General features: G+C 34.2%; 1 protein-coding gene across 1 annotated transcript; it reads left to right on the top strand.

Annotated features, from left to right (window-relative positions):
• Positions 1 to 128: 128 nt before the first annotated feature.
• Positions 129 to 17,378, top strand: LOC123307160. The gene is made up of 8 exons (XM_044889377.1): positions 129 to 323; positions 503 to 628; positions 6,035 to 6,456; positions 7,240 to 7,612; positions 13,128 to 13,265; positions 15,453 to 16,180; positions 16,702 to 16,872; positions 17,197 to 17,378. The coding sequence occupies exons 1-8, from the start codon at positions 146 to 148 to the stop codon at positions 17,248 to 17,250; spliced, it is 2,190 nt and encodes a 729-aa protein (XP_044745312.1). The 5' UTR covers positions 129 to 145; the 3' UTR covers positions 17,251 to 17,378.
• The last annotated feature ends 223 nt before the right edge of the window (positions 17,379 to 17,601 follow it).

The raw sequence follows: 17,601 nt of genomic DNA, 5'->3' as shown, positions 1-17,601 counted from the left end.
CGGTCTTGCCACCAATTAATGATATGAATTGAGTATCCAACAATATGGTTTATCATTTCATTTCTACTCGATATATTACTTGAGTAATTTGCTTGATTTGACGTTATGGTTGATTATGGCTTCCGCTTTCTAGCCTTTTTATAATATGGCTAATTACGGCTGGTCGTATTGGTTCTATTCTTTCAGCGGTTTGATTTTCGAAAAGGAAGAACCACTTTGGGAAATCAAATTACTGTTTTTCATTGCCATACATGGATTTTACATAGGATGTTTTTTCCTGATGGATGATTTTCTCGATAGTGAAAACACTGTCTATTCTTTAGGTGAGCATGATGTTTTTCTGTGTTTCATTCGATTTTGTAGCCCTCGTTGATTTTTTAAGCACATCCAGAAGGATCCAAGAGTTTAGTTATCCTTCAGCCCAATTTTTGTTTCAAACACCTCCTCTTATGATGTTTTTGCGATTTCTTGGCTAGCATACTATCGATATAATTATTTCCAGGTTTTCTGAAGTCTGCCTCATCTTATTCAAGGTTTTTCGAAGTCAGCATCACAATACTGAAACTGTGTTGGTTCTTCTATAAATCTGATCGAATTGGCACTATTTTGAATGACTGTCACGCGAATAGTAACCCAAATCGAAGAATATCAGGGAAGACTGTGATTACGCCTAACATGGCAATGGATAAAATAATAAGGATAAATTCAGACGCATACCACCCGACGATATGAATATCGTTTGGGCTAGCTCAATTCAGATCGTAACACTTGTCGATATTCATATCGTCGGGTGGTATGCGTCTGAATTTATCCTTATTATTATTATTATAATATCAGGGAAATTTCTAGGACTCCTCATGAGTTTAGCAGCTGCTATGTCTGTAGAGTTGACTGCTTCTGGTTCCAACAAGAAATACTATATGTTCGTTTGGATTTTCATCCAAGTGAAAGATGTAGTTGAGTTCCATTTCTTAGAATCGATATTGTCGAATATCGCATGGAGAATCACTGAAATAAATGTACAAATTTCGAATCTGAAAAATTCAATGAATTATCAGGAAAAACAATCTGAATTTCTCGTTTTACGAAACATCAGTTTGAAAATCTTCGAATATTCCGAGCTGAATCATCGTGTCTGCCGAGAAATAACGCTCACAATAACTCTAACCTTCTTCGTCAAAATTGTGCAAGTAATAAATTGTACATATTTATTGATTTTGGTTGTACTGGAGAAAGACATCAGAGAATCACTCAGATCAGCTCTTTGGATCATCTTTCTCTTGTTTTTGTGCACAATTTTGATAGAAATATGGAATCGGATGCAGGAAGAAGTAAGTTATAGCATTTCTCAATAACTAGACTCCTCAACAATTTATAGGGACAACGTATAAATTTCTCTTTATTCTTGGCTTTCCTCCTGAAGTTATCAGAAACATTAGTTTTACATGTGTTGCTTATTAGGAAAAACTGGATATTTTAAGTTGTTTTTATCATATTCTTTTGGCTGCAGATGGTGGTATAAGAAACCATGTGGTATTTGTTGCTGATTCTGTTGTTTTCTTATTTTAATGCATAATTCGATTTAAATGAAAAGCTCTTTCTCTATGTTGTAAAGGTGGCAAATTTTTTGGCGAATAACGAATCAGTAAAACAATAAGAAAATAGTGTGTACCCATTAGAATTATGAAATTATCAAAATATTTCATTTTATTGTCACGAAGATAGCAAAAGAGACAGACTATTTCACGTTTTTATTGTTACAAATTGAGGATAAGTACTACCAAGGTTAGAAAAACTTAGTTCTAAGGGGCAGCAAATTGTTTTTGACCTTGGGAAACAAATGAGTGTTATTCAGCCCTGTAGAATAATATCGATGAAGCAAACCTTTGAATCTCCATATAATAAATATCAATGGGTATGAGTTTAGCGCAGTATATAAGTAGGTATGACAAGTACGTTTGCGGCTAGCCTCATTTGTTACAAGAAAACAATCATTAATGAAAGTTCTTCAGAATGAAATTTACCGAAAGTGAAAGTTTGAATGATATCCGAGAAATCGTTGAACATGTTGAACCCTTCATTGAGATCATTTCACATGTTCTACAATAACAAGTCATATTTACTAATCGATACATTATACATAGATAGGTAAATACCAATCGACCAAGTGACTACTATCAAGTAGAACGATTTCATTTCATGAATTGAGGTATTGTCATTTCCCAAATGTACCTACCAATTAACTTATGAAAATATGATTAGAGTGATAAATACTTCGGTTGTTTATCTAGATATTTTCAGAAATATTAGTTATTTTTCTGTTAGGTGTACCTCAAGAGTTTACCTAACTTGAGAAACTCTTAGAAGATATGCATAATAATAAGTATTCGATACCACCCTGGGTGAGTTGGCTTCAAACGTTTAATGCCAATTTCTTCATTGGGGAAGATCACAGGATACATTACAAAATTATCTCGATGGTTCTTCTGAACATTGCTCATGGTATAAGCATGGTGTATATTATATTATATTGGTTTGGCAAATGGGATGGAGGACACACTATTGAGAATGGTTTGGGCCAAAGCAAAAAATTTTATATCGAAAAACTCGACACTCAAGTCATAACAATCTGTAGAATATTAGAATTAATACTCAATATCTTCAGAATAATTTGGAATATTGCGAACTCACAAAAACTCTGCCGAATTGTGGACACAATATACGAGTTGAATTTGAAAATAAGAAGAAAACCTAAGAGTTTCGTTGTCGAAAGAGACAATTTTTCATTATTGACATTTTTCATATTCATCCTGGCTTATAATCTTATTTTCGACGTCCAATGGAAATTTTTCTATCAGATATGTGAAAACTGCTCATGGATTGGCGTTATCATAAGGGATGTAATCGAAATACACTTCGTCAGAGTGATTTTGGCGAAATTGAAATATTTATTCGAGATTCTAAACGAACAGTTGCTACCAAATGCTGGACATCGAAATGACATCCCAGAGGTCCTGCAACAAAGCTGCAATATTTCCCTGTTGAAAAAAATATCGTATCATCATCTGGAACTTATGAATGTGTTGAATGATTTCGAATCGGTGATGACGCTCAATATTGCTGTGAGATTGATGATCGATATTGCCGAGGCTGTGAACGTCATTTACTTTTTCATTGAGGCACTTTGGGGCTATGGCGATCTGATACTCCATACTAGTTGGTTGATTTATCAATTTGCCAGGATGTATTGTATTTTCAATACATGGGGCTCTTTGCCATCTGAAGTGAGTGAGGATTTATTATTTTATACTTTTTATACAGGGTGAGTCCTTGATTTGTACATACAGGGTGTTTCCTAATTGAATATCAATACTTATGGGGGTGATTTTTGGGCCCATTTTAAGAAAAAAGCTTTATATGAACATATATCCTAAACGTCTTACCTTTTGAGATACAGGGTAGTGAAGTTTTCAAAAATAAATCATTTATTATCAATATCTACAATACCACTTCAAATATTTACATGAAACCTGTCATACATGTATACTATGAAACAAGAGGCATTTTTTAATGTATCACTTTTTTCTTAATTTCCACCAGTGGCGTTCGTACGTTATTTGACCTACCAATTTTGGCAGACATTGATGGTACGCCACAGATTTTTCCTGAAATAAAAATTATTTTCGAAATTCCCAATCATTTCTTACCAAAGTTGATCACTCGACTTTTTTCAATCCGATTCACGGTTTCCGCTTAAAAAAATAGAAACCGTTTCTCTGCATGATCATAACAAAATCCTTAATACATACATATGACAATATCACCCTGCAGAGACAAACGTAGATTGAATTTTTTAGATGAAACCGGTGCGTCGGACTAAAAAAATTCATGAGATCAAATTTGCTCATAGCTGAATACAGTCAGTGGCGTGCCTCTGACTGTCTAAATAATACCACCCTGTATCTCAAAAGGTAAGACGTTAAGGACATATGTTCATATGGAGTTTTTTTCTTAAAATGGGCCCAAAAATCACTCCCATAAATATTGACATTCAATTAGGAAACACCCTGTATAGATAGTGTTGATTCAACTGTTTTCCTTTACAAGTTCTGATTCGGCCTGGATAAGAAGATATAGCCATTTTAAGTTTTCATAATGAGCTATGCCATATCTGAAAACCTGACTTCATAGTTTCGCTAGTTACTGAAGATATCTGCTCGGTATATACAGGTTGGGCCATCCATAACTTTCCACCCCGAATTTTGAGCTTTGGCATGGAATAACGAAAAAACGCCCAGACAGGTCAATTTTTGTTGAAAGGGGTAAAAATGAGGTTGTTCAAATGAGTTTGATATCACTACCCCTCTAGCCGCAACCCCAACAGCTCTCATTTTTGAATAGGGAAAAGGGGGCGAGCAGCACCTTGTTGGAAAGGCAATTCAATTTCCTGCGTGATTGTATTTTTTTTTTCATCATCACCCTGTACTGAGCTAGCAAATAAATCCTTTAGACAATCAACACGTTCATAAACTGGAATAGAAATGATGGTTTCTGAATTACAAATTAGGGTTTCTGAATTACAAAAATGATTAATCTGATTAACAAGTGGGGTTTTGAAATTAACCCATAATAACCTAGTGTTACACATATGTAACGCAAATTTCACTGGAAAATCTATGTTATTTCTCAGTAACTGTAGCTATTAGCGTTACATATATGTAACACCATTTTTCTCAAACAAAAACTATACAATTTTCAAACAGAAATTGAGTTGTTTTTGTCTTGTACACTCTATAAAGAATATTTATTCAATTAGAATAAATGTAGGTAACTGGAACAGAATTTCAAATGACCATTTCTGAAATAAAATTGACTTAGCTGAAATACAATTGACGGTTCCTGAAATAAACTTGACTAATCTGAATTTCAATTGATCATTTCTGAAGTACAACTTGACATGGTGTATAGATTCAATCATCGATCTGAAATCAATACGAAAAGTAAACCGAAAATCGAGTTTCAGTCAGAGCATATGTATGCCGACGACGAATATCTTCCTTTTGAACAACTAAAACGATGAACAGAATTACATTCTCCCCCTAAAACTTGCCAGTTCTTCCCCAAACTCAGACTCTGGATACGCCACTGGATAAAGGGTATATTTTGAAGAGGATTTTTGACGGGATCTTGTTTTTTATATCTGCTATATCTACTCAATTAATGGGTTTATTTGTTTTCAATTTGATATGTTGCACATTAACCGAAAATGTGTGTCTAATCGAACAAGCATAGGACAATCTATTATAGTTTTTCCCTATTCTTCTATTATGTGTTAAGATATGACTATACTACCATACCACTCAATTCAATTGAATATGAAAATCGATGATGTTTTCATATTAGTTGACCTGTTATAATATTTCAGTTGATTGCTTACAATGAAAACCGTATCGAATTGAAATATACATCAATGTTGGAACCACACATAATTCCTATCAGTCATTTAAGTACAGTACGAATATATTTGACACTAATATGTTCATTCCTTTACCTCAATGGTTTTTTTGGTTGCAAGCTTTAAATGGAAATTTCTTCTGGATAGATGAAGGAATCAGTTACTGGAAAATATTTCTGATGCTCATTGGTGCATCAATCCATATTTTGTCGTATGTGGGATGGATGTTTCTTGTGATTCACGCAGATCCTGGACTGTTGAACAAGGAAAACACTAAGTTGTTCCAAACTTTCCTAATGGATAAAATGCGCGTCAATGAAGTCTGCCGATCCATTGAGGTGATAGTAATTGTGGTTCGAATTATCTGGAATATTGCACATTCTCATAAAGTGGGACAGATAATTGAAAAGCTGATGACCGAGAATCCCTTCATTCGAAGATATCAGCTAAATCCTAAAACAAGAGATGGAAGCGGTTTTCTACTTTTTGTACTCCTCTATATAATTATATACATACATTTTTTCGAAATTCCTTGGAGAAGTTCAATTCGTCATTTTTGTGATACTTGCTGTTTGGCAGGGTGCGTTATTAGGGACTCAATAGAAATTTGTTTAATACAAATGATGCTGAAGAGGACAGAAGATGCGTTCCTAACTTTCAACAATCAGCTGATGAGAATTCTCGAAGACATTGGAGAAGATTCATCTGGCGAAAAAGGAAACGATTTTTTTGAGGAAAATTCAGATGAAGCTTCAGGAATAGCGAATGTTTGCTATCAACATTTTCGATTGGTATCATTGATGAAAGATCTTCAAGCTATAGAAACATTCAATGTGGCCCTAAGACTGATTATAAATATAATAGAAGTTGTAAACGTCATCTATACTTTTGTTGTAGCTTTTTTCGAGAGGAAAGCAATATTGTTACATTTTTCCTGGATCATCTACCAATTCCATCAAGATTTTTATATTATTTATATGTGGGATTCTCTTGCAACAAAGGTATGTTTCCGTTTCTCCTATGTTAAGATAGGGCCATACCTTTCAATTCAAGTTGAACATCTCTGATGATGATCGATTCTGTTTGTATTATAATAGATCGATAATAACTACTTGTAATAACATTTTAGTTGATTGCTCATAATGAAAACCAAATGAACTGAAATGAACATCATTGAAAACCACACTCTAATCTTCTCAGTCTTTCTTGTACATTGCATCTTTCCAAATGTTCGAAACCAATTTTTTTCTTCCTTTTGGTGTTTTTGGCTCCAAGCCATAAATGGAAATTTCTTCTGCACAAATGAGAGAATCAATTATTGGAAAATGTGTCTGATGCTGATTGGTGTCTTAATCAATATTTCGGCATATGTCGGATGGCTAATTTTTGTCGCTCAATCAGGTCCTATACTGTTTACGAACAAAGATAACACTGAGTTGTGCGAAACTTTTTTGATGGATGAAATGCGCATTATTGTATTGACCGTCTGTCGATCACTGGGGTTGATGGTGATTTTTGTTCGAATTAGCTGGAATATTGCACATTCTTATAAGGTTGGGGAAATCATTGAAAAAATCATGACCGAGAATCTATTCATTCGAAGGTACCAGCTGAATCCTAATACAAGAAGTGGAAGCCCTTTTCTTTTTTACGTAATCTTCTATATAATCATATACATAAACTTTTTCGAAATTCCTTGGAGAAGTTCAATTGCTTATTTTTGTGATACTTGCTGTTGGACGACAGGCTCTATAGAAATTTGTTTGATACGAACTCTGCTGAAGAGGACGGAAAATGCTTTCCTCACTTTGAACAATCAGTTGATAGGAATTCTCGAAGATATTGAAAAATATTTGTCTGGTGAAGAAGGAAATGATTTTATTGGAGACAATTCAGATAAAGATTTGGGCATAGCGAACGTTTGCTATGTACATTTTCGATTAGTATCGTTGATAAAAGATTTTCAAGCTATAGAAACATTCAATGTTGCCCTAAGACTGATTATAAATATAATAGAAGCTGTGAACGTTTTGTATGTATACTTTTGTTATAGCTCTTTTCGAGAGAAGAGAAATATTGTTACATCTTTCCTGGCTCATCTACCAATTTCATCAAGATTTTTATATTATTTATATGTGGGATTCTCTTGTAACAAAGGTATGTTTTTGTTTCCAAACAAATCAATTTTTTCCTATGAATTGGTAGTGTGTAGGTACGATTCTATTCCTTTCGTCTCTAAGGCCAATATTTGAAACAGGCATTCTTCCTTTTCTACCAGTTTCCTTTTTTTATGTCGAAAGGCATTGGAAAAGCTTGAGATTATTTATTATTGAGAACTTTCATGGATTTAACACATTTGATATATTTTATTCCAAACGACTAGTATCCTATAACTTCAATTTTATTCCATATATATGTTACGGCTAAAGATAGGTGTGAGCGTAAACTTAAGATTAGCCGGCTAAACTTAGGTTTATATTCGAGGATCGGCTAAAGTTCGATAAAATATTCATCTGCGTCAGGGCATTTCATCTTTAGCCGGCTAATGTGCACATTACCCAAAACGGAACGGCTAAAAATGTATTCGATGGGCACGCGGAGAGGTGATGTCTCATGAATGGTCGGATGGGAGAGGACGAACGCACACGGCCACTTTTTTGTTTAAATTTTTAGAATTGAAATATGCAAAAGAGCATCGAATGTATTAGGGTTGTATTACATAACGCCCATGGGTTTTCAACTCAACATTTAACGAGTTATTTTCATCCGTTTAGGAGATTAATGCTGTTCAAACCAAGCCTAATTTGTGACAAACCATAATATGACCTCACACGAAAATGAGATATTAGACATAAAATTTTTTTTCCGTAAACAAAAGTATATTTTCCCTACCATTCAATAATTGGGTTTATGGAAAAATTACGAAATAGGAACTATAGTTTCTAACGTTGCAATTTCTTTCCAACCAATTCTTTCGCAAAAAGAACAAAAAAAAACTATGAACATGAACATAGTTGAGAAAACACTTTCTCTAGCTGATTTTGTTGAAAATTTCTTCACGAGTCATTGAACATACGGGTTCCAAAATATGGCCTGTCGCCAGCCTTGATGAATCATCCCGGGGGATACAAGTGCATTCATCGTAAAGCTGAGCTTATCAGCCAAATCAAAGATTATAGAGTTAACTCTATAATCTTTGAGCCAAATAGTCCGCTTAACGACAAACAAGATTGGGTACTTCTACTTATAGTTTTCTAGAATTTAACCTTTGGTTCTTTGATGAGGAAGTTCGCGGCATCATTCTTGTCTTCATTATATCCTTCTGCTCATTCAATTCCCCTCAAATTATGAATAATAACAAGATGAAAAATAATCATTAACACTACAGTTTTCCCTCACACTCAAAATAGCATGTCATGAATTTTGTCATCAAGCGTTTAGATTTTTAGATTCGTCAATAAGAATTCGTTGAGACACAGCTGACACAAATATATGTTCATTCTCCAATTTCTCAACTGCTTAACAGAATGCTTTTCTGCTATTAAAATATGTGAGATTCATACAAAAAAAGCATTGCATTGATAGTTTGATTATACTCGTATTGCTATTTCTTTACATTCTTTTAATTGCCGAAAATTTTCGCCCCTCGAACCTTTTACATTTTTAGCCGATGGGATGTGGTTACACTTAAGTTTAGCCGGCTAAAGATAGAAGAAACTAACATTAGCAAATACCCGAAGCTAAACCTAAGTTTAGCCGGCTAATCTTAAGTTTATGTTCACACCTATCTTTAGCCGTAACATATATAATATTGTATTGTGCATTCACGATTGAAAATGACCAATGATGCGTCGTTTTCGCATCTTTCGAGGATTTTTATTCGATTCTAACGGACTAATCGCATTTTTTTAACAGGCTGTTATGAATTTATGTACCTATTTCGTCAATTTGACGAGCAGCATTTATTGAAAAGTACACTGCGCAAAAAAATTAACGCACATTATGGAAATCTCAAATTTATTCTACAACTGAAGGTGTTCTCAATGATAATTATTTTTATCAGAATTATGCATGCATATGTTATCCACTTTCAACGGTTTTCTTCAATACAGATGTTTTTTCCCAGCAGGAATAAAAAAAGATGATATTATCAGATTTTGAATGTATTGGCTCCATTCTAAAATCAGTTGTTCTCGATCAATTCTAGAGATCAATAGTTTTTCTTCCGTTTGATTTTCTACACTCGATCGCTATGCAACGCGAAACACGCAATTTGACCCAAGAGGAATGTGCCCAAGCGGTAGTTTTGCGAGAAGAAGGGTGGACATACACAAGAATTGCAGAAAGGTTTGGAGTTTCCCATACAAGTGTGTCCAGAATGTTGCAGCGATTCAGGGAGACAGGTATGAATGTCCGAAGACCAGGACAGGGTAGACCCATAGACTTATTACCTATGTCTATGGGTAGACCACGGGTAACAACTGCCATTCAAGAACGCTACTTGAGAGTTTCTTCGTTGAGACAACGGTTTGCAACCGCTCGCCTCCTTCAAATTCAGCTTGAGCAAACTCATGAGGTGCAAATTAGCACTCAGACAATAAGAAATCGCCTCAGAGAATATGATTTAAGGCCTCGTGTCGCGGCAAGTGGCCCAGCTCTTACCCCAGCCCATCGAAGGGCGCGTTTGGATTTCGCGAGAGAGCATATCCATTGGGAAGAGGCCGATTGGGAAAGAGTTATCTTCACAGATGAGTCTAGATTCTGCCTCTACCATTGTGATCGACGTTCCCTTGTATACAGACGTCCACATGAAAAATATGCTCAGTGCAATTTCCTGAATACTACTGGTTTCGGGGGAGGATCGATTATGGTATGGGGTGGAATATTTTTGACTGCTCGCACAGACCTAGTGGTCGTTGATAATGGAGCTATGAATGCTGATAAGTATATAAGGAACATTCTTGAAGAGCATGTAGTGTCATTTGCCCCATACATTGGAGAAAATTTCATTTTTATGGACGATAATGCCAGACCCCATCGTGCGCGCATCGTTCAGGAGTACCTTGAATAGGTTGAAGTCTCTCGAGTGGAATGGCCGGCAAGAAGTCCAGATCTCAATCCGATTGAGCAGGTTTGGGACAACCTCAATAGAAGGCTGAGAAGTTCAGAAAATCATCTAGCTACTCTTAATGAGTTAGGAATCCAACTCGGAGAAATCTGGGAAGGATTAGATCAGAACATTTTAAGATCACTCATTTTAAGTATGAACCGTTGTTGCCGAGCTGTAATTAACGCAAGGGGTGGAAATACCAAGTATTAAATCACTTATCAGTATTTCAGTATTTTGAAAATTGTTCTTTCTTTTTTCTCTTCTTCCACATAAGATTCGGTGAAATCCTGAATTTTTCTTCCATTTATTGTGTCTTGTTTCGTTCAAAACCTTCCCGAGAGAACATAAAAAATAAGTTATAAAGTCAATGTAGAGTTAACTTCCATTAAAATTGAGATTTTTGGAATGTGCGTTAATTTTAATCTACCGGCTAACTAGATATTCCCCTTTTCTTGTACGTTAAGATATGACTATACCTTTTAATTCGAGTTGAACATCTCTGATGATCGCTTCTGTTCATAATATAATTGATCGATAATGACTACTTGTAATAACATTTTAGTTGATTGCTCATAATGAAAACCAAATGGAATAAATAAATATCATTAAAAACCACACACTGATCTTCTCAGTCTTTCTTGTACATTACATCTTTCCGAATGTTCGAAACCAATTTATTTCTTCCTTTACCTCAATGGTTTTTTTGGCTACAAGCCATAAATGGAAATTTCTTTTGGACAAATGAGAGAATCAATTATTGGAAAATATTTCTGATGTCGATTGGTGCATTAATCAATATTTTGTGTTATGTCGGATGGCTAATTTTTGTCGTTCAATCGGGTCCTAGACTGTTTTTGAACAAAAATAACACTGAGCTGAACGAAACTTTTTTGATGGATGAAATGCGCATTAATGTTTTGACAGTCTGTCGATACCTTGAGTTGATAGTGATTATTGTTCGAATTATCTGGAATATTGCACATTCCCATAAAGTGGGACAGATAATTAAAAAGCTGATGTCCGAGAATCCATTCATTCGAAGATACCAGCTGAATCCTAAAACAAGAAGTGGAAGTAATATTCTACTTTTCGTACTTCTTTATATAATCATATACATAAACTTGTTCAAAATTCCTTGGAGAAGTTCAATCACTTATTTTTGTGATACTTGCTGTTGGACGACAGGTGTTATGAGGGACTCTATAGAAATTTGTTTGATACGAAATCTGCTGAAGAGGACAGAAGATGCGTTCCTAACTTTGAACAATCAGCTGATGAGAATTCTCGAAAATATTGAAGAAGATTCACCTGGTGAAGAAGGAAACGATTTTATTGGAGACAATTCAGATAAAGATTTGGGCATAGCGAACGTTTGCTATGTACATTTTCGATTAGTTTCGTTGATAAAAGATCTTCAATCTATAGAAACATTCAATGTTGCCCTAAGACTGATTATAAATATAATAGAAGCTGTGAACGTTTTGTATACTTTTGTTATAGCTTTTTTCGAAAGAAGAGAGATATTGTTACATTTTTCCTGGCTCATCTACCAATTTCATCAAGATTTTTATATTATTTATATGTGGGATTCCCTAGCAATGAAGGTATGTTTTTGTTTCTGACAACGAAATGAATCAGTATTTTCCGAATATTGGTGATGTATACGCCTCTGAGGCTAATATTTGATGTAGGCATTTCTTTTCTTCCACCCAGTTTTCATTTTTTTGTGTTTTTGTGGGATACCAGCTTGTTTTTGTCGAAAGGCTATTCATTTTCCTCTGGAAGAACTTTAATCGATTCAACCCCTTTAATATAAAATATTCATTTTATGCCGTCAGTTGAGTTGATCAAAATCTTTTTTTTTTCTAAGACTTATACCTACTCTACACAATGTCCGAAAATGAATGGACACATATAATTGTATACCCTGGAAAGAAAAAAGAAGAAAAATCTCCCCCTTGTAGAAATTTTCATTGTCGAAAATCGCAAAATGCAAATTTTCAGCACAAAATTATGATTTGTTCTCCATTAATCAATAAATACTTAATTATCTTGATTTCTTCGTTGATCTCGATCCACCAACGAGAAAAAAATGAACTGGATCATATTCTCAGATGTTAATGAATATTTGTGATTTACACTTTAATTTTCGTTGTAAAAACAAATCTCCAGATACCTATTTTTCTTCTCCGTGATAATTTTTATTTTCAAATTGTACTCATGTGGAGGGTAATTCAATATGATTTCAATAGAAAATGGGAAAAACAAAATCTAATCAGAGCATACACCATGTTTTCAGACATCTTAATATCCATCAATCAAAATATACAAATGACAAATTCGTGAATAGACCATCAACGTAAACCTATAATTTATAACTCATTTTTACATATTAACAAATAGCTCATTAACTGTGGTAAACACTATTAGACGTAATGAACAGAGTCACCCTTGTGACTCCAAACTTGTCACGAAATAAGCTTCCCATACTCACATTCAATATCATCATAACTATGCTAAGAATAAATTTCGCTTCAATAATCAATCGATGGATTTTCCCAGTTTTTGGACTGACGACGTTTCAAAAAGCAGATTCTAACAAATTTTGCCTATATGGTGCAACATTACTCTTTCACATTTTGTATTTTTCATGTACAGTTTTAGCCGCTTTTGCTCCACGCCAGGAGGCACATAAAAGAAGTGAGTCAGTGTCATTATCTAAAACTACCAGTTTGAGGCGATGTTGTGAGAAGCTAATTCTGCACCTCTGGGAGATCGAAATCATGGATTTTTTGTGTTGTTAGAGGGTGTTTTCAAAGGTGAGGCTTTTTGTTGACAGAAGGTAGAACCAGGTTTAACCAAAAATTGTATATATAAAATATCCAAGATGGCTGAGATACAAGCCCTAGAAGTTCGACAAAATTTCATTGAATTTCAAGTACCGGACTGTGAAAGGGTACGCCGGCATCGCGAAATGAAACAAAACATGAACATATGGCTGGACAATAAAAGGTTCAGTATCAAATTCATCGGATCAGATGCATTAGGTCACTTTTGAGATAATCATAATTGTGGTATCGTGCAATTTAGATTGAAAAAAAAATTTAGAAAATCGAGGCAGTTTGTTGAAAGTGCTTATGTTAGTTATGTTGAAAAAGTGCTATGTTTCCTCATATGCTATGCTATGTTTCCACATTTCAACCCATTTTTACGACGATTGTTGGAATATTCGAAAAAGAAGATGGTGAGGCCCATTGTGAAAAAATTCGTGAATAATTTAGACGAATTTTATTGGTGAAATTTTGAAGTATTATTCTATTTTTTACACTTGTGTCCTAAGTCTCTTCTATCAGTTGAAATCGAAATGAGCCCTATCATAGAATTGTTTAAGGTACTAAAAAATTATGAGAACAATTCGTCAATCCTAAGTTTCCATTATCATTACCATGTAGATAAATATCGAACGAGCCAATATCCTAAATGTCCTAAATATCTCACATGGTGGAATCAGGAGATGAGTTTTTTCCCACTGCTTTGCGATAATTCAGCTAACAAACGGTCTAGGGTCGTATTAGGATCTATTTCAGTAATCATTTTAAATTTTTTCCAACTTTGTCATTCTGAAAGTTTTGTATAGGTGATTTTTGGTGAAAGGCTTCATTTTGACCAGTTCTACCTTCTGTTGAAAAAAAAGCCTCACCATCAAATACACCCTGTATATTCATTAGTGAACTCTAAAGAAAGGGCTTTCAGCTCATCGAACTGCATGCAGTTACCAAATTACTGAAAAATCCGATATTATTACATATTTCTGGGAGTAACTGCCAATTCACAATGATATTAATGGTAATGGTAATGTTAAGTGAGCTACGATGTTAACGCTTAAATAATAATAAATTCGAGAAATATTTATCATTATCATTAACATTACGCTTGACATTAACATTGATGTGAACAGTATCGTAGTAGCTCTATTATTTATTATTATTTAAGCGTTTACATTGTAGCTCACCTTTAACATTACCATAACCATTAACATCATTGTGAATTGGCAGTAACACTTATAATGTTTTTTGTGTACAGGGTGGGCAAAATTGGTGATACCTGAATTCCAAATTTTTCAACCCAACGAGATAAAGCAAAATGCATGGCACATAACGGTCGTCTTTTTTCGAGAAACTAATAATGCCATCAACTGCATTACTCTATCTTCTTTTGTTTTCGAGTTATAGGTCAAATTTAAAATTTGGTCATTATCTCCGTTTCTGTGTAAGCTAGGATGTTGAAATGAAGACATTATACAGGCACTTTTTTGATAGCAATCCAGTGGCGTACTATGAATGTTTCCAACAGGTATATTTGATGAGCTATAAGATAAAGCTGTATTTTTTCTTATGAATACAGTAGTTTAAAATGACTTAGAAAGGCTGAGGGCGATGTATGATATATTTCTAAAACTGTTAAAAAATGGCGATTCATTCTTAGTCATCTGAAACTACTGTTTTCATAAGAAAAAACACAACTTTATGTTATAGCTCAGCAAATAAACCTGTTGGAAAAAATCATCGCCATTGGATTGCTATTAAAAATGTGTCTATATAATGTCTTCATTTCAACATCCTAGCACAAACTGAAACAGAGATAATGACCAAAGTTGAAATCGCCCAAATTCGAATTTTGGCCTATAACTCAAAAACAAACGAAGATAGAGGAATGCAGTTGATGGCAATATTAGTTTCTCGAAAAAAGACGACATGAATGGTACATTCATTTTTTTCTATCTCGTTGGTTTAAAAAGTTGTAGTTCAGGTATCACCAATTTTGCCCACCCTGTACTGACAAGATTGTCTCTCAGGGGCTCTCGAAATGAAAAGGTTTTCCTTTTAGGTTTGATGGGTGAAGTACTCCTAGTATGTCGTTTGACTACAGGAATATTTATAATATCGAAGATTTTCCACATCTATAGAACAGCAGAAACTTTTGAAGACTTAAACATCGAAAAAAGTATTCAAATGAAACGTATAGGTTTTCGCTTGAAAAAATTAAAACTGGTCATAAGTCATACATTTTTCCTCGTCGCTTTGATCAACACAACTGGCACCCTCCTTTATTGGAGAATTAGTGGAAAAACTGGGACGATGAATGAAATAATAAGTTGGTGCCTCTCGATGGTGAGGGATTCTGCAGAATGCGACTACATGAGGATCGTTTGTAGAGAACTGCAAAATCTCTTGAATCATATAAATGAAAGGCTCGAGACCGTCCTGAGTAGAATTGGCAACATACAAGAAAAATATCCGATTGACGACCTACGAAAGAAGAAAAGTGTAGAACGGCCAATTTTCATTGATGACCTACTCTTGTCGTTGCAATATTTGTCGGAAATTCATTGGAGGACTACGAAGATTGTCCAGGAATTCGGCAACATCCTTATATTTAATGTAATTCTACAACTGATGAAGAATTTTCTCGATATCGTGACAGAAGCTTATTTCACTGTGACCATCGTTTTTTATTCATTCAATTACAATTTTATTCTTGCCTTTTCTTGCTTTATGATAACAGTAACTTTAACTGTTAGTTTGATCGATTCTTGGGCATCCTGCTCTTTCCATGTGAGTATATTATTCTGCAATTCTACAGGGACGCTTTATTTGGGTGACAAATTTATTCATTATCGAATTTAGGACTCGAACTCATTATCATCTCTGGGAACTTTGAATTGAAATAGTTCAGGCTCCTTACTTTATTGTATGAGTGCTTCTGCACTTCTTTCCTGAAGTACTAGCTTTTTACCAGTTGTTTCAAGTTCCCATTCCTCGTTTCCTCCAGTTCTTGTTTTAATTTCCACTTTCCTCTTTCTCATTTTCTGTTTGAAGGTTTATATATCAGTCTCTTTTAAACAAAAACAGTGATCTATCTGTTCATTTTTCCGTGGACTTATTTTCCATTATGAGAGCACTTTTTATTTAAAAATCTCACTACTGACATCACTGTGGTGAAAACAGTACTAGTTCTAATTTATTTACTCTACATATTGGGATACACTACTTCTAAATTATTCACACAATTACACTACTTGACTCCTCGTAGTGGATTTGCATCAAGAGAACAATAAAGAAGTTTTTTTTTTCAGGCAAACAGAACAGTGATCATTTTACATGATATATGGAATAAGTATGTCGAGAAAAGAGGAATCGATAGAAAGCTGTTGTATCTACAGTTCATTTCTATGAGGTTTTTGACCTGCAAATTGAAATTTACAGCATATGGATTTTTCCCTTTAGATTGGTCATTTCTACACACGGTAAGTTGCAGAGTAAAAGTACAAATATTGATAGAAGGATTACTGACTGGAATTGAAATTATTTCATGGATTTTAAGTCATAGATAGGTAAAAGCAATAACTTTTCAACGTTTTCGAACACCAGATCTTTTGAAAAAGTTTACCATAAAAAAAGGACTAAACTCTATCATTACTATTCAGCAATTCTTTCGTTGACCAAACTCATATATGAATATCTTTTCCTACTTCTATGCTTATGGCATGATTGTTGATATTTTTACATGATAATGAATAACCGATGAGTTATTGAATGATTAATTATTTTTATTTTTTCGTTTATTGCAGATTGTGGCTTCGGCGACAACTTATATCATAATACTGGTTCAACTGAAGAAATAAAGTACCTATTTTTGCAACGGATCTGTAAAATTTTACTTATATTCATTCATATATGAACTATAATATATTTAAGTCAAGTGTTCTCAATCACATTAGATGGTTTGAAATATACTTATTTCTATCTTTTATTTTTATCAGTAATGGATCTTTGAAACGGGAAATATTTAAATAGATTCTGAATATTTTCAATAATTTCCATTTTATTTATACTGTAACTAATATGAATTGCTCACTGATACGAGGTAGTTCATCAATTTTATTTGCCGAATAAACAAGAATATTCCTGTTTGTGATCTATAAAAAGACCGAGGTGTATGTTTTTTCTCTTGTTTTGCCAGACATATGATAATG

The sequence above is a fragment of the Coccinella septempunctata genome, chromosome 2 (genome assembly GCF_907165205.1).
Source record: "Coccinella septempunctata chromosome 2, icCocSept1.1, whole genome shotgun sequence".
Lineage (NCBI taxonomy): Eukaryota > Metazoa > Arthropoda > Insecta > Coleoptera > Coccinellidae > Coccinella > Coccinella septempunctata.
The sequence above is the reverse complement of the archived record's forward strand: the minus strand, read 5'-3'. Positions and strand labels throughout refer to the sequence as shown.

What these genes read in the sequence shown, in the direction of transcription:
- LOC123307160 (XM_044889377.1), top strand. Translation starts at nt 146, where the DNA reads ATGGCTAATTACGGCTGGTCGTATTGGTTCTATTCTTTCAGCGGTTTG. An exon ending in CCAGGAGGCACATAAAAGAA is followed by an intron (nt 13,266 to 15,452) that starts GTGAGTCAGTGT and finishes TTTTCCTTTTAG; the next exon opens with GTTTGATGGGTGAAGTACTC. An exon ending in ATTGGTCATTTCTACACACG is followed by an intron (nt 16,873 to 17,196) that starts GTAAGTTGCAGA and finishes CGTTTATTGCAG; the next exon opens with ATTGTGGCTTCGGCGACAAC.